Raw genomic sequence first — 18358 nt, 5'->3', positions numbered from 1 at the left:
CTCAGGGAGTGGGGTCACAGCCAGGGTCTGCCATTGTCAACGGCGACCTTGGAGCAATTAGGGTTAAGTGCTTTACTCAAGTGCACCTCAACAGATTTCTCACCTTGTCGGCTCGGTGATTTAAACCTCCGACCTTTCACAACGCTCTAACCAGTTACCTACCTGTGGAGAATAATCAGTGTTGGGGAAGCTACTCTGAAAATATTGTTTAAAAGCTACCAATTACATCACAGTGGAAGAAGTTAAGTTACACTAAAACTACTTTGTGAAAAATGATCATATCTAAATCTCAAATATCATAGACATCACCCTGGATTCAGATGTTAACCAAATGTGTAATTTGGCCTTTAAACACAAAAACTATGTTTCAACTGAGAATAAGTCAGGTCTGATGCCGAAAAAGAAAGGACATTCTTGCCTACTTCATCCATATTGTCTTTTCTTTTAGCAAAAAAAGTAGTGTGTAGTTCCAGTAGTTAGCTAAAGTAATTAACTACTGAATACACTGTCAAGATTTGAATTTAGTTGAACTACCACCAAGCTACTGCAAAATGTAGTTTAATTACTAGTTGAACTACATTTGGTTCACTACTCCCCGACGCTGAAAATATTGCAACTCCCTGGAAGGTTAGTGCCACTGCTAGCGTGTCGTGGCACACACGTTCCACGTCATGCATTATTTTCCACAGAACGCATAGCCCCTTGTTGATTCTTCCTTACATATTAAAGGCCCAGTGAAGTCCAAAACGTGATTTCCTGTGTTTTATATTTCCATACTATGAGGTTAGAATAATATTGTTACATTTTGAAAATGATGATAATGCCCTATTAGTGTAAGAGCTGTTTGAAAAGACTGCCTGTAATATCTGCCTGTATTCAGTGGATGGAGTTTTAGCCTGGCAGTCCAAGCTAAATTCTTGCTTGAGAAATTGCTTTTTGCTAAGAAGCATTTTTTAAATTATTATTATACCTTTTTTTATGGAAAACATGTACATTACGGTACTTAATTGTTACCCAGAAATGATTTGATATTGAGATAAAAACAGCTGCATTGACCAAGCATGTCACCAGGCAAGTCAAAACTCCACCCATGCAAAACCTGCTCATTAGAAGGTCCTGTGTAGATTGTATTTTCAACCAGCAACTATCAGGAAATAACACTGATCTAATTTTCTTTACACTTTTACAGTGTTAGTTTCATCAGCTGTTGTACAATATGACACAAATCACAGGAAAAACTGAATTTTGACTGCACTGGGCCTATAAAGGATTTAAAAGATTTCAAATAGTATTAGAACCCTGGTCTGGTACAAACAGCTACAGTAGGTTGTTGGCAGTTAAGAGAGTTGTGCCAGTAACCGAGCAAGGCACTTAACCATAATTGCTCCTGTAAGTCATTCTGGATAAGAGCATCTGCTAAAATGACCCAAAAAATATAAATAACAGTTTGAAATAATACACTGTTTTCCAACACTGCTGAGGACCTGTATTTGTTTACATCATTGTTGAGATGCCTGGGGGAAAGAGGTGGTGCCTTGGGAGGTCTGGAGGAGACAAGATGTTTTTACAGCGCAATTTGTTTGTAGCCGGGGTTGAGGATGTAAAGGGAGCAAGGGGTTGCTTTGGGAGTGAGGTAGTGGAGGAGAAAGGGAGGAGAGGAGGAGAGGGGCCTGTGTGACTGCTGATAGTTAGGGGGAGGTGGAGAGATGACGACAAGGGGAGCTTCTGCCTCAGGACTGCATTCTGTAATTAATTTTGTATCTCTCTCATCACTCTCTCCTCTCTCTTTCTCTCTCTCTCTCCTTCCTCTCTTTTCATCTCTCTCCTCACACTTGTTTTGTCTCTGTTTGAAGTGGGACTCTTTAGGAAGGCATTGAATTTCCAGGCATGAGCCACTTTGATGCTTTAAGTACCCTCTGTTGTCTCCTTGTGAAAAATGTAAATGTGAAGCTGCCAGTTACAGATGTAGGATCTTAATTTGAGCCGGTTTGCTACAGCAGGAATCCTGCAGCAACATGAAATTTGAATTATAAATGTAGGAAATACAGGATAAATGTAGTAAGACGTTAGTTTGTCTGCCCCGGAGCATGTTAGTTCTGAAGGATTCTTTGCCATAGAAATATACCTGGCTAAAAGGTGAACCACTTTCGTGGTACAGGTTATGCCAAGTTGAACTCAGAGTTGAACGAAGTTACCTCGCTAACTACTTAAACTATAGTCGTAGTATAGGGCTCTGTTTTGTAGAACCCCTTACAGGAGATTTTCAAGTGAAAAAGCTATTCCACATGTGAAACTGCAAATTTCACATCCGAATCCACAATTCACGTGAGGTAAAAACATGTTATTCGCCTCACATGTGAAGAAGTAGTGTTAACATGTCAACTGACCTCATGTGTCTGTTTTTTTTTACGTGTGAAAATTTCAGCTCAACATGTGAAAACCTCTATTTCATATGCGAAAAGCGATTTCAATTACAAATTTCACATCAATCAATCAATTACATTTATTTATAAAGCCCTTTTTACATCAGCAGATGTCACAAAGTGCTATACAGAAACCCAGCCTAAACCCCAAACAGCAAGCAATGCAGATGTAGAAGCACAGTGGCTAGGAAAAACTCTCTAGAAAGGCCAGAACCTAGGAAGAAACCTAGAGAGGAACCAGGCTCTTGGGGGTGGCCAGTCCTCTTCTGGCTGTGCCGGGTGGAGATTATAACAGAACATGGCCAAGATGTTCAAATGTTCATAGATGACCAGCAGGGTCAGATAATAGTAATCACAGTGGTTGTAGAGGGTGCAACAAGTCAGCACCTCAGGAGTAAATGTCAGTTGGCTTTTCATAGCCGATCATTCAGAGTATCTCTACCGCTCCTGCTGTCTCTAGAGAGTTGAAAACAGCAGGTCTGGGACAGGTAGCACGTCCGGTGAACAGGTCAGGGTTCCATAGCCGCAGGCAGAACAGTTGAAACTGGAGCAGCAGCACAACCAGGTGGACTGGGGACAGCAAGGAGTCATCAGGCCAGGTAGTCCTGAGGCATGGTCCTAGGGCTCAGGTCCTCAAAGAGAGAGAGGGAGAGAGAGAATACTTAAATTCACACAGGACACCATATAAGAGAGGAGAAATACTCCAGATATTACAGAAATACTGGACAGTGGGGATCGGGGGTCCCTATATTGTTATGATGGTTATGATGGTCCTAAACGACATCATAACCGCAATCGATAAGAGACATTACTGTGCAGCCGTATTCATTGACCTGGCCAAGGCTTTCGACTCTGTCAATCACCACATTCTTATTGGTAGACTCGACAACCTTGGTTTCTCAAATGATTGCCTTGCCTGGTTTACCAACTACTTCTCTGATAGAGTTCAGTGTGTCAAATCGGAGGGCCTGTTGTCCGGACCTCTGGCAGTCTCTATGGGTGTGTCACAAGGTTCAATTCTCGGGCCGACTCTCTTCTATGTATACATCAATGATGTTGCTCTTGCTGCTGGTGATTCTCTGATCCACCTCTACGCAGACGACACCATTCTGTATACTTTTGGCTCCTCTTTGGACACTGTGTTAACTAACTTCCAGACGAGCTTCATTGCCATACAACTCTCCTTCCGTGTCCTCCAACTGCTCTTAAACGCAAGTAAAACTAAATGCATGCTATTCAATCGATCACTGCCCGCACCTGCTCGCCCGTCCAGCATCACTACTCTGGACGGCTCTGACTTAGAATACGTGGACAACTACAAATACCTGGGTGTCTGGTTAGACTGTAAACTCTCCTTCCAGACTCACATTAAGCATCTCCAATCCAAAATTAAATCTAGAATCAGCTTCCTATATCGCAACAAAGCATCCTTCACTCATGCTGCCAAACATACCCTCGTAAAACTGACCATCCTACCGATCCTCGACTTCGGTGATGTCATCTATAAAATAGCCTCCAACACTCTACTCAACAAACTGGATGCAGTCGATCACAGTGCCATCTGTTTTGTCACCAAAGCCCCATACACTACCCACCTGTCACGTCCTGACCAGTGAAAAGGGTCATTTGCCATAGTAGAATGGTCAGGGCGTGGCAGGGGGGTTGTTTTGTGTGTTTTAGGGTTTGCTTGTTTCTAGGGGAATTTGTTCTAGTTTTCTATTTCTATGTTTCGTTTTCCATGTTTGGCCGAGTATGGTTTCCAATCAGAGGCAGGTGTCTTTCGTTGTCTCTAATTGGAAGCCATACTTAGTTAGCCTGTTTTCCTTTGGGTTTTGTGGGTGGTTGCTTTCTGTTTAGTGTGTTAGTATACCTGACAGAACTGTTTGGCTGTCATTTGTTTTCTTTGTGAAGTGCTTTCATTAAAAGTAAAAGATGAGCACTCAACACGCTGTGCCTTGGTCTCTTCAATACGACGCTTGTGACACCACCATTGTGACCGGTACGCTTTCGTTGGTTGGCCCTCGCTTCATACTCGTTGCCAAACCCACTGGCTACAGGTTATCTACAAGTCTCTGCTAGGTAAAGCCCCGCCTTATCTCAGCTCACTGGTCACCATAGCAGCACCCACTCGCAGCACACGCTCCAGCAGGTATATCTCACTGGTCACCCCCAAAGCCAATTCCTCCTTTGGTCGTCTTTCCTTCCAGTTCTCTGCTGCCAATGACTCGAACGAACTGCAAAAATCTCTGAAGCTGGAGACTCATATCTCCCTCACTAGCTTTAAGCACCAGCTGTCAGAGCAGCTCACAGATCACTGCACCTGTACATAGCCCATCTGTAAACAGCCCATCTGTCTACCTACCTCATCCCCATACTTTATTTATTTATCTGGCTCCTTTGCACCCCAGTATCTCTACTTGCACATTCATCTTCTGCACATCTACCATTCCAGTGTTTAATTGCTATATTGTAATTACTTCGCCACCATGGCCTATTTATTGTCTTAACTTACCTCATTTGCACTCACTGTATATAGACTTTTTGTTTTCTTTTGTTCTACTATATTATTGACTGTATGTTTTGTTTATTCCATGTGTAACTCTGTGTTTTTGTATGTGTCGAATTTCTATGCTTTATCTTGGCCAGGTCGCAGTTGCAAATGAGAACTTGTTCTCAACTAGCCTACCTAGTTAAATAAAGGTGAATAAATCAAAAAAATTAAAATTGGGTTCCTATATTGACCAGAGCCAAAAGTAATGCACTATATAGGGAATAGGGTGACATTTGAGACTGTCCTGACCATTCTGTTCTGATGCCTGTATTACTGTAAGCACAGAGTTGTTACAAACAAGGAGCTACACGGAACGGTCTGTCCACACTTGTTGCATTCATCATCTACATTCCAAATGCTATTTTATCCATTGTAAGCAAATTATGTCCAAAGCAACCAAGTAATTTAAAGAGAACTTGTGTTTGTATGTTCAATTCTTTCTAATGCAGAACCTGAAGAGAAGGATATGGAGAAAGAAAAGGATACGGAGAAAGAGAAAGAGAAAGAGAAGGAGAAGGAGAAAGAGAAGGAGAAAGAGAAGGAGAAGGATACGGTGAAAGAGATGGAGATAGACACCAGCGCTAGTGAACGTCAGTATTTGATTTCATGTACATTTAATGTAATTTAATGATGTATACATTTCCCTTTACACCTCTGACACAAGAGGTTACACAGGGGAAGAGGAAAGAGGTTACACAGGGGAAGAGGAAAGAGGTTACACGGGGAAGAGGAAAGAGATTACACAGGGGAAGAGGAAAGAGGTTACACGGGGAAGAGGAAAGAGCTTACACAGGGGAAGAGGAAAGAGCTTACACAGGGGAAGAGGAAAGAGGTTACACAGGGGAAGAGGAAAGAGGTTACACAGGGGAAGAGGAAAGAGCTTACACAGGGGAAGAGGAAATAGGTTACACAGGGGAAGAGGAAATAGGTTACACAGGGGAAGAGGAAAGAGGTTACACAGGGGAAGAGGAAAGAGCTTACACAGGGGAAGAGGAAATAGGTTACACAGGGGAAGAGGAAATAGGTTACACAGGGGAAGAGGAAAGAGGTTACACAGGGGAAGAGGAAAGAGCTAACACAGGGGAAGAGGAAATAGGTTACACAGGGGAAGAGGAAATAGGTTACACAGGGGAAGAGGAAATAGGTTACACAGGGGAAGAGTAAAGATCTTACACAGGGAAGGAGAAAGAGGTTACACAGGGGAAGAGGACATAGATTACACAGGGGAAGAGGATTGAGCTTACACAGGGGAAGAGGGAAGAGCTTACACAGGGGAAGAAGAAATAGGTTACACAGGGGAAGAGGCAAGAGCTTACACAGGGGAAGAGGTTACACAGGGGAAGAGGAAAGGATTACACATAGGAAGAAGTAAGATGTTACATAGGGAAAGTGGAAAGAGGTTATGCAGGGGAAGAGGAAATAGGTTACGCAGGGGAAGAGGAAATAGGTTACGCAGGGGAAGAGGAAATAGGTTACGCAGGGGAAGAGTAAAGAGCTTACACAGGGGAAGAGGTACTAGATTACACAGAGGAATAGGAACGAGCTTACACAGGGGAAGAGGGAAGAGCTTACACAGGGGAAGCGGAAAGAGGTTACACGGGGAAGAGGAAAGAGCTTACACAGGGGAAAAGGAAAGAGGTTACACGGGGAAGAGGAAAGAGGTTACACAAGCTAAGAGGAAATAGATTACACAGGGGAAGAGGAACGAGCTTACACAGGGGAAGAGGGAAGTGCTTACACAGGGGAAGAGGAAAGAGCTTACACAGGGGTAGAGGACAGGGGTTACACAGGGGTAGAGGACAGGGGTTACACAGGGGTCGAGGACAGGGGTTACACAGGGGTAGAGGACAGAGGTTACACAGGGGTAGAGGACAGAGGTTACACAGGGGTAGAGGACAGAGGTTACACAGGGGTAGAGGACAGAGGTTACACAGGGGAAGAGGAAAGAGGTTACACAGGGGAAGAGGAAAGAGGTTACACAGGGGAAGAGGAAAGAGGTTACACAGGGGAAGAGGAAAGGATTACACATAGGAAGGAGTAAGATGTTACATAGGGAAAGTGGAAAGAGGTTGCACAGGGGAAGAGGAAAGAGGTTACACTGGGAAGAGGAACGAGCTTACACAGGGGAAGAGGGAAGAGCTTATACAGGGGAAGAAGAAATAGGTTACACAGGGGAAGAGGCAAGAGCTTACACAGGGGAAGAGGTTACACAGGGGAAGAGGAAAGGATTACACATAGGAAGAAGTAAGATGTTACATAGGGAAAGTGGAAAGAGGTTGCACAGGGGAAGTGGAAAGAGGTTATGCAGGGGAAGAGGAAAGGATTACACATAGGAAGAGGAAATAGGTTACACAGGGGAAGAGGAAATAGGTTACACAGGGGAAGAGGAAATAGGTTACGCAGGGGAAGAGTAAAGAGCTTACACAGGGGAAGAGGTACTAGATTACACAGAGGAATAGGAACGAGCTTACACAGGGGAAGCGGAAAGAGGTTACACAGGGGAAAAGGAAAGAGGTTACACGGGGAAGAGGAAAGAGCTTACACAAGCTAAGAGGAAATAGATTACACAGGGGAAGAGGAACGAGCTTACACAGGGGAAGAGGGAAGTGCTTACACAGGGGTAGAGGACAGGGGTTACACAGGGGTAGAGGACAGGGGTTACACAGGGGTAGAGGACAGAGGTTACACAGGGGTAGAGGGCAGAGGTTACACAGGGGTAGAGGACAGAGGTTACACAGGGGTAGAGGACAGAGGTTACACAGGGGTAGGTTACACAGATAATGAACTATTCTGTTAGTTCATAATAGTGCAACGGTTGTGGGTGTATGAACAAACTTCCCCAAGTATCTTCTCACTCAGTGGTTAAAAGACCATGTGACGAGTCAAAGAGTGTCTGACTCCAGTCTGATGCAGAGGCTCTGAGAGTCGCCTACAAGTTTATGTCAGTATCCTACATTTACAGAAATATATAGGCCTATTTGTGGGTGTATGACCATGATCCAACTTCCCCATGTGTCTGCTCAGTCAGTTGGTATAAGACATGTTGGAGGGTCTGAGTGATGATGAGTGATTGTCTTTTAGTATCCTTCAATATCCTTCAATGCCCACAGTATCTCAGAGATAGAAAGCTGTGATTGTAATCTCTTCTCCTCTCTCTCACGCTCTCGCTCTTACTCTCCTCTCCTCTCCTCTCCTCTCCTCTCCTCTCCTCTCCTCTCCTCTCCTCTCCTCTCCTCTCCTCTCCTCTCCTCTCCTCTCCTCTCCTCTCCTCTCTCTCCTCTCTCTCCTCTCCTCTCCTCTCCTCTCCTCTCCTCTCCTCTCCATCTCTCTCTCTCTCTGTCTATTAGAAATAAATGCTAAAGTCGAGAGCTTGGAAGGATCTGACCCAACTGAAACCGACAGCACTCCGTCCAAAGGTAAGTTGGAATCGGAGGCTCACACACACACACACACACACACACACACACACTCTCAACAAACACACAAACACACAGACACCCACTCTCTACCTGGTCATCTTCATTGATCTGCTTGTGGTTTCTTATTAGCGACCACAGCTGTTGAATAAAAATTCACATCAGTCTGAGTACCCTCAGCATTGAGTAGGGATGCCTGGCATCTGTCAGTATTTAGCTTCACATTCCTTCACTCACTTCCTCTTTCTGTCTATCCCTCTACCTCTTTCTGTCTCTCACTCTACCTCTTTCTGTCTATCCCTCTGTACCTCTTTCTGTCTATCCCTCTACCTCTTTCTGTCTCTCACTCTCTACCTCTTTCTGTCTATCCCTCTACCTCTTTCTGTCTATCCCTCTACCTCTTTCTGTCTATCCCTCTCCACCTCTTTCTGTCTATCCCTCTACCTCTTTCTGTCTCTCACTCTCTACCTCTTTCTGTCTATCACTCTCTACCTCTTTCTGTCTATCACTCTCTACCTCTTTCTGTCTATCACTCTCTACCTCATTCTGTCTATTCCTCTACCTCTTTCTATCTATCCCTCTTTACCTCTTTCTGTCTATCCCTCTCTACCTCTTTCTGTCTATCCCTCTCTACCTCTTTCTGTCTATCACTCTTTCTCATTCTGTCTATTCCTCTACCTCTTTCTGTCTATCCCTCTTTACCTCTTTCTGTCTATCACTCTACCTCTTTCTGTCTATCCCTCTTTACCTCTTTCTGTCTATCACTCTACCTCTTTCTGTCTATCCCTCTCCATCTCTTTCTGTCTATCCCTCTATCTCTTTCTGTCTATCCCTCTATCTCTTTCCGTCTACCCCTCTATCTCTTTCTGTCTATCCCTCTCTACCTCTTTCTGTCTATCCCTCTCTACCTCTTTCTGTCTATCCCTCTCTACCTCTTTCTGTCTATCCCTCTACCTCATTCTGTCTATCCCTCTACCTCTTTCTGTCTATCCCTCTCTACCTCTTTCTGTCTATCACTCTACCTCTTTCTGTCTATCCCTCTACCTCTTTCTGTCTATCCCTCTCCACCTCTTTCTGTCTATCCCTCTCTACCTCTTTCTGTCTATCACTCTACCTCTTTCTGTCTATCCCTCTATCTCTTTCTGTCTATCCCTCTATCTCTTTCCGTCTACCCCTCTATCTCTTTCTGTCTATCCCTCTCTACCTCTTTCTGTCTATCCCTCTCTACCTCTTTCTGTCTATCCCTCTCTACCTCTTTCTGTCTATCCCTCTACCTCATTCTGTCTATCCCTCTACCTCTTTCTGTCTATCCCTCTCTACCTCTTTCTGTCTATCACTCTACCTCTTGCTGTCTATCTCTCTCTACTGCTTTCTGTCTATCCCTCTCTACCTCTTTCTGTCTATCCCTCTACCTCTTTCTGTCTATCCCTCTCTCCCTGTTCTCAGCTCTCTTCAGAGTGAGCTGCTTGGCCTACTCTGATATTCGGTCTCATCCTTCTCCACTCTCTCCCTCCTTTCCTCCCTCGCTCCCTTGCTCCATCTCTCCTTCTCTCCCTCTTTTCCTCCCTGCACAGACATGTTCATTCTTCATCTTTCTCCATCTTGCTCTCTTCTCTCCTCTCTCTTTCTCTCTTTCTACGTGTTCACTCAGACTCACTGTGCATTTTTAAATCGTCTCATCTCATCTCCTGTCTTCTCTTCTCTTCTCTCCTCTCCCATACTCTCCTCTTCCCCTCTCCCAGTAGTGACCCTGATATTTTGGTAAATACTGTACGTGAAAGCGAGCCTTAGGAGATTGACTGTGATGAATTACCTACACACTCAACTATCACACAGTTTAATAAATCACATTTGGATTGTATATTAACTTAACTCGGAAGCGACATTAACCGCTGGGGCAATAATAATGCTGATAAATCATGACTGTGTTCAAAATGGTACCTTATTCCCTATTTAGTGCACTGTGTAGGGAATATAAAGTAATTTGGGACACAGATATCGATAAATCATATTTGATAAGAAACAATACTGCTGCCATGTTGCCATATCCAGGTCTACATTGAGGGCCCAATGGAATGTTTCTGCATGTCATTTGACATTAAGCCAGTAACCGAAAGATTGCTGGTTCGAATACCCGAGCAGACAAGGTGAAAACCCTTAACCCTAATTTGCTCCAGGGGCGCTGTCCTACTATGGCTGGCCCTGTAAAACAACACATTTCATTGCACCCATCTGGTGTATGTGACATCTGGTGTACGGGCCCTAGTCATTAGTAATGGCCTATGTATAGTGCTATAAAGAAAATTGTCCTAAGGTTCTATAAAGAACCATTGATAAAAGGTTCTATACAGCACCAAAAAAGGGTTCCGCTATGGTTACAACCCTTTTTGGGGCTATATAGAACCCTTTTTTATGGTTCTTTATAGAACCTTTTTGGAGAATGGTTCTATAAAGAACCTTCTTCAATCTCAAAGGTTCGTTGTAGATTGTTTTGAAGAACCTTATAGTTTTTTTTTAAATTCTAGTCAGCCAAATTATAGTTAAAATTCCAAAAGGTGTTATTATTGTGATAATTGAAAAGTTTAATCAGGTGTGCTCTTTTAGCATGTAAAATGACACCCTTAAAGCCAAGTTATGCTTGATCCGGAGGCAGGCATGAGCCTCTGGAGGCATGCAGAGGCCAAATCGAGCTCCATACCGCATGGATGTGCGCCTCCCAAATGTTGTACCAATGCGGAGGGCTCCGTATTGTTCCACATTGACATAATTGGTAGATGGTAGGTGGGCTGTAGGTCCTATATAAACACAAAAAATATCAGCCAACAGAGCACATGGGCATGTCTGTCTGTCTGTCTGCCTGTCTTTTCTGTCTGTCTATCTGTTTGTGTGTGTGCCTGTCTACCTGACAGCCTGCCTTCCTATGTCTGTCTGTCTGTCTGTCTGTCTGTCTGTCTGTCTGTCTGTCTGTCTGTCTGTCTGTCTGTCTGTCTGTCTGTCTGTCTGTCTGTCTGTCTGTCTGTCTGTCTGTCTGTCTGTCTGTCTGTCTGTCTGTCTGTCTGTCTGTCTGTCTGTCTGTCTGTCTGTCTGTCTGTTTGCATGATAACAATATTATCTCACTCTACAGCCTTACCTCACCCTCTCCTGCAGCCTTACCTCACCCTCTCCTGCAGCCTTACCTCACCCTCTCCTGCAGCCTTACCTCACTCTCTCCTGCAGCCTTACCTTACCCTCTCCTGCAGCCTTTCCTCACCCTCTCCTGCAGCCTTACCTCACTCTCTCCTGCAGCCTTACCACACCCTCTCCTGCAGCCTTACCTCACCCTCTCCTATCTCCCCTCCAAATCCCGTAGATAATGCCCAACTCAAACACACACAAGAAGTTATTGTCTCACTATGCAAGATACTGTTCATCCCAAATGGCACCCTTTGCCCTATATCCCTCAAATTCAAATCTAGACCTTTTTTTCTCTTCATTGTTCCCAAATAATCAGGGACTCATTTAGACCTGGGATACCAGGTTTGTGCAATTTATTATCAGGTAGAACAGAAAACCAGCAGCCGTCCGACTGTGTAGGGTAAGAGTTGAATACCCCTGCCCTATATAGTGCACTACTTTTCACCAGGGCCCATATAAATAGTGTGCTAGGGAACTCACAATAGAGGGGTAGTTTGGCCCAACATCATGGGGTAGATGAGGAGCACTTCAGCTTCCTGGATCTCCACCAATCATGGTCCACCGCGTGAATAAGGTCTATTGTGTTGCCTGTGATTGGTTCAATCCCTGTTGTGTTTCTGGAAAGGTTGCTCTACTTTTGCACCCTCGTGTCATCAACTTCTCCTTCTTATTTTCTTCCTGTTTTCTTCTGTCCATCCAGATCCTGTAGATAAGAAGGAATGAACAGCAGGAGGAGGGACAATCAACCAGCCAACTGTGAAGAAAGGAAGGGCCACCACATCAGTACCTGTGCCCGTATGCCCTCTTAAACTGGGGGACCGGAGGCACAAGAACGAGTCATTCACCATGACATAATTCATTCCCCTATTTTACATTACTTTTTAATTACTTTTTGAATCTTTATTATAATGAAATGATGTCATCTGTCATCAATGAAATCTATCATCAATCAATCTTTATTACAGAATCGGTCATTCATTAAATGATTCATCGATCAAATTTGAATATGGATGTAAAAAAAGAAACATGTGATAGAGGACTGTAACATATCAAACTGATGCGATACCTGGCAGTCTGTTAGATCTAACTACTACTACTACTCCTACTGCTGCTGCTGCTCCTGCTACTACTACTACTACTACTACTACTACTACTACTACTACTACTACTCCTGCTACTACTCCTATTCCTGCTCCTGCTACTACTACTACTACTCCTGCTACCACTCCTATTCCTGCTCCTGCTACTCCTGCTACCACTCCTACTGCTGCTGCTGCTCCTGCTACTACTACTACTACTACTCCTGCTACCACTCCTATTCCTGCTCCTGCTACTCCTGCTACCACTCCTACTGCTGCTGCTGGCTCCTGCTACTACTACTACTACTACTCCTGCTACTACTCCCTATTCCTGCTCCTGCTACTACTACTACTACTCCTGCTACCACTCCTATTCCTGCTCCTGCTCCTGCTACTACTACTCCTGCTACCACTCCTACTGCTGCTGCTGCTCCTGCTACTACTACTACTACTACTACTACTACTCCTGCTACTACTCCTATTCCTGCTCCTGCTACTACTACTACTACTACTACTACTACTACTACTCCTACTCCTGCTACCACTCCTATTCCTGCTTCTGCTACTACTACTACAACTCCTACTCCTGCTACCACTCCTATTCCTGCTCCTGCTCCTGCTCCTGCTACTACTACTACTACTCATACTCCTATTCCTACTCCTACTACTCCTACTCCTACTACCCCTACTACTCCTACTCCTACTCCTACTCCTACTACTACAGTACTACTACTACTACTACTACTACTAGCCATTCCCATATTAGCCATATAGTGCCAGAGGAATAAACCTTCTTTCGGGAAAAGAGACTAACCTTCCATTCTAGAGGCATATATTGAGAATATTAATAATATCCGAAATATAATATCTCTGTTCCATTCCATCTAGAACATTGTGGGAGCGTTCCATCTAACCTTAAATTCCATCTAGAACATTGTGGGAGCGTTCCATCTAACCTTAAATTCCATCTAGAACATTGTGGGAGCATTCCATCTAACCTTAAATTCCATCTAGAACATTGTGGGAGCGTTCCATCTAACCTTAAATTCCATCTAGAGTCTAGAACATTGTGGGAGCGTTCCATCTAACCTTAAATTCCATCTAGAGTCTAGAACATTGTGGGAGCGTTCCATCTAACCTTAAATTCCATCTAGAGTCTAGAACATTGTGGGAGCGTTCCATCTAACCTTAAATTCCATCTAGAGTCTAGAACATTGTGGGAGCATGGGACTGTAAAAAAATCAGAACGCCACATTCACCAACCCAAAATAGCTGCACCAGCTCCAGTTTGCAGACGTTAACATTACAGGTTGGGGGTTCCGTATACCACCACCATCCTCTGTTTCTAACAAGCACCATAGAACCGACACAGCACCTTGTCTGTCTGTCTGTCTGTCTGTCTGTCTGTCTGTCTGTCTGTCTGTCTGTCTGTCTGTCTGTCTGTCTGTCTGTCTGTCTGTCTGTCTGTCTGTCTGTCTGTCTGTCTGTCTGTCTGTCTGTCTGTCTGTCTGCTGCGCACTAGCTTTGACAGTCTGACATTCAGCAGTGGAAAACAAGACGGAACATGACATCTTCCAGCATTTACTATGCTTCTGTTGATTGCTGCCTGTATGACTGACATGGTCTTTGAAAATATCTTTGACATAGAGGAGGCAGGAGCACATTGCAACATCATGGACTCACACAAACACACAGGAGTACATCACAGCATTATACCAAGTTCAGAGTGTCTGCCATATCTTCTTGTCACACATTTCTTGCTGTTGCAGCGCCCATAGCTAGTCATGATTAGGGTTGCAAAGGTAGGGTATATCACTGGAAACTTTCTACGTTTACCAGTAAACTACTAGAGTGTTGGTATCTTTCAAGGATTTTATGTAATCTATCACAAGACATCTAGTGGCCCTTTCTAGTGGCCATACTTTAGATTATTACAGATGTCTAATTATCTCTGGTCTTATCACATGTAAAATATTTGACATAATTAAATAAGGTGATTTAAAAAATATGGCAAAGCTGTAAAACATTATCCTAAATATAAACCACAAACTGATGAATACCATTGGTTTATAAATAAATAAATAAATTGACACACTGTCATTTTTTAAACTTTGTCTATATATATATGGTGTCAATGTTTTGGCGTTAAACTGGTGACAGCTGTGAAGAAAAGTGAATAGTTGGAAGAGTTGCAGAGTTAATTGAAAATAATGTCATTGTTGATTAGATGCTTTTTTCTTTAATTAGGCTTTTTTGTCTTGAACCATAGGGTCTATCTACTAGAAACTCATGGACAATATGGACACAGATATAACAATTAATACTATATATGAATATATATATACTTTTAATATATAAAAATATATATTAAAATTATTCAAGTATAAAGTACCAAAGTTACTATAAATTGCCACACATTTTCTGTTAATTACCAAAATTACTGAAGATTCTGATGACTTTGGTAAATTACCGGTAGCTTTGCAACCCTAGTCACGATGTCAGCTACTAATACCTTGACACACACACACACACACACACACACACACACCACACACACACACACACACACACACACACACACACACACACACACACACACACACACACACACACACACACACACACACACACACACACCCACACACACACACACAGAGGCAGACACTTCAAAAGAATTTCATCTCCATCACTCAGCCCTAGCAGCTTTGCTTTCATCAGTGAGATAATGCTTGATCACGTCTGATGTTAACATACACACACACACAGAGAGAGAGAGAGACACACACACACATACACACACACACACACACACACAAGCTCTGACAATGTCTGATGTTCAGAGAGCAGCATCTGTAGCTGCAGACAAAGTCTGTGTCCCAAATGAAACCCCCTTCCCTATAAAGTGGAGTACTTTTCACTAGAGCCATATGAGCCCTGGTCAAAAGTAGTGCACTGTATAGGGAAGGGGGTGCCACTTGAGACATAGACAAGCTCATTAAAGAGCTCCTTATCAGCACCAACAAGCACTTTGAACTACAGGATGTCTGGTGTCTTTTAATCTTTCAACAGATTGATTATGGTTCCTTCCTCTGTCGTTTCGTTCCAATGCATGTCAGAATCGCTTAGAACTTCACAAACATTGGTTGTGTCCTGAATGGCACCGTATTCCTTAAATAGTTAACTCTATGGGCTCCGGTCAAAAGTAGTGCATTATATAGGGAATAGGGTGCCATTTGGGATGCAATCCTAAAACAGTCAGCCATTTTAATAGTCCTCTCTCTCTCTTTTCTCTTTTCTCTACTTATCGTCTTTTAACCAGTTTGTCAATAATTGTATCAAATGAGTTTGCCTTATTTCACATTGTCGAACGTCTTCTTCATTATCTGTTTCTAACAGATACTTGGGTGTATCGCTTGCAGATGATTTGTAATTTTGAGTATTTACCTACTGTAACGTGATGGCTGATATGTTTTGTTCTATTGATTCACTCTGTTACTCTCTGGGTTTCGGAAAATTGAGCGAAAAGCATTTAATTTTGTTTTCCGATGTTGTTATCAATTGTACATTCACAAATTATTCATTTTTAGTGGTTCCATGCTATACAGTACATCCAATGAATAACAGTAAAGTACAGTACTATGAAACTATAAATTACCATATGAATTGGAGTACAGTACTATTAAATGAAAATGATGCCTTCATAATTTGGTGTTTTGCTTTGCTTAACAATAATGAGATGAACTAATAAAGTTTAAAGGGGGATGGTCATGCCTCTTGTCTCTCCTTTCTGTTTCTGAGGAAAAGGGGATACCTAGTCAGTTGTACAACTGAATGCATTCAACTGAAATGTGTCTTCCGCATTTAACCCAACCCCTCTGAATCAGAGAGGTGCGGAGGGCTGCTTTAATCGACATCCACAGCGCCCGGGTTAACTGCCTTGCTCAGGGGCAGAACAACAGATTTTTACCTTGTCAGCTCAGGGATTCAATCTAGCATCCTGTTCGGTTACTGGCCCAATGCCCCTACCAGCCAGGCTACATGCCGAGGGGAGGAATACATGAGCAAAATTTGGGAGAAAGAGAATTAGGGTGCCCATTTGACAGTCCTGTATCCAGGCCGAGTAACCAGGCCGTGCTTCTAGCCTGGCTTGAGGGATAAAACACATGATTTCACAAGTGGAAAAGGTATTTCACATGTGAAATCATGTCAAACCATGTGTTTTTGGAAAATTTCACATGACGATATTTCACAGAACGTTTTACATGTGGATTTTCACATGATGATATTTCACATGATAAACATTTTCACATATATTTTCACAGGTGATGCCCTGCAAAGAAAAACGAGTCATTAGGATACACACAAACCGTGCTTTTAACGTACATGTTAGACACACAGTTACATTGTGTATGTTTATATATACAGTAATTATTATTCAACATGTCCACTCACCTGGGATTTGAACTCACAACTTTGTGGTTCACGGCATTCCTTTCTTCCTGCTACAGTACACCCCCATGTCTGAGTCAATAACTAAGTTTAAATGTCCTACATAAAGTAAATCTCAGCGTTTTTTAAAATAAACTCAAAAACGATGATATTATATCATAGTGATTCAGGAGTATCATTAAAACAGAATAGTATGGCCCACCGACATTAGACAGCTATACAGAAAACACTCACATTTCTGAAATAAGTCAATGAAATCAATGATGAGAGAATAGTCAGAATAACTGATAACTAAAATAGCATTCAGAGTGCACTCTTTTGCTAAGATGTGTAAAGGAGCGCTACAGACTTGTGGTGCAGCAGAAAGTTCAGCATACACCAAATCCACAGATTGTGAGTTGTAAATCCCATTTGGGGTCAGTACTAAGGGCTCTATCAGAATAGAGGGTGTTGGTAGTGGAACTTTGTTAGAGCTGTCAAATCTACAACAGAAATGACATAAATCCTCATTATTGCATTTCATAATTTTTCAGGTATAGCGTAATTATCGTTCTGAACTTCTAACTGGAGTTGAGCGGGTGTGGCTTTGTGACAATGATTGCAAGCGCAGCTGCTTACCGATTTGACGGCTCCAACAGTTCCACCTCTAACACCACCAAAACATCCACGACACTGGTGTCACCTATGATCTGATTGATTCTAGGCCTAAGTGATCATGTCAAATGTAATCATATTTTCATTGATTAAAGATTTTTACACTATTTTAGCTGAACAGCATACCACTTACTATAAAACCCCCATATCATTTAATTCCCTTACAAAATAAACGTGATTATTATTAACACTGTGATTATTATTTGCCCTTGCTGGTCATCTATGAACGTTTCAACATCTTGAAGAACAATCTGGCCTTAAAAGCCATGTACTCTTATAATCTCCACCCGGCACAGCCAGAAGAGGACTGGCCACCCCTCAGAGCCTGGTTCCTCTCTAGGTTTCTTCCTAGGTTCTGGCATTTCTAGGGAGTTTTTCCTAGCCACCGTGCTTCTACATCTGCATTGCTTGTTGTTTGTGGTTTTAGGCTGGGTTTCTGTATAGCACTTTGTGACATCTGCTGATGTAAAAAGGGCTTTATAAATAAATGGAATTGATTGATTGATGAGAAGTTTGCAGTTGAAATCGCTTTTCACATGTGAGATAGCTGTTTTCACATGTTGAGCTGAAATTTTCACACATAAAAAAAACAGACACATGAGGTCAGTTGTT

General features: G+C 42.8%; 1 protein-coding gene across 2 annotated transcripts in view; it reads left to right on the top strand.

Moving 5' to 3' along the window:
- Positions 1 to 12569, top strand: part of macrod2 (mono-ADP ribosylhydrolase 2) — a 1142091-nt gene extending 1129522 nt beyond the window's left edge. Inside the window, exons 15-17 of one of the 2 annotated variants that reach the window (XM_014207725.3) lie at positions 5424 to 5564; positions 8322 to 8390; positions 12265 to 12569. In XM_014207725.3, coding sequence (XP_014063200.1) covers positions 5424 to 5564; positions 8322 to 8390; positions 12265 to 12287 — 233 coding nt within the window. In that variant the 3' untranslated portion in view covers positions 12288 to 12569. The remainder of the gene's footprint in view (positions 1 to 5423; positions 5565 to 8321; positions 8391 to 12264) is intronic. The other variant, XM_014207733.3, reaches the window with a different exon arrangement.
- The last annotated feature ends 5789 nt before the right edge of the window (positions 12570 to 18358 follow it).

This window comes from Salmo salar, chromosome 01, assembly GCF_965601325.2.
Source record: "Salmo salar chromosome 01, fSalSal1, whole genome shotgun sequence".
Taxonomy (NCBI): Eukaryota; Metazoa; Chordata; class Actinopteri; order Salmoniformes; family Salmonidae; genus Salmo; species Salmo salar.
The sequence above is the reverse complement of the archived record's forward strand: the minus strand, read 5'-3'. Positions and strand labels throughout refer to the sequence as shown.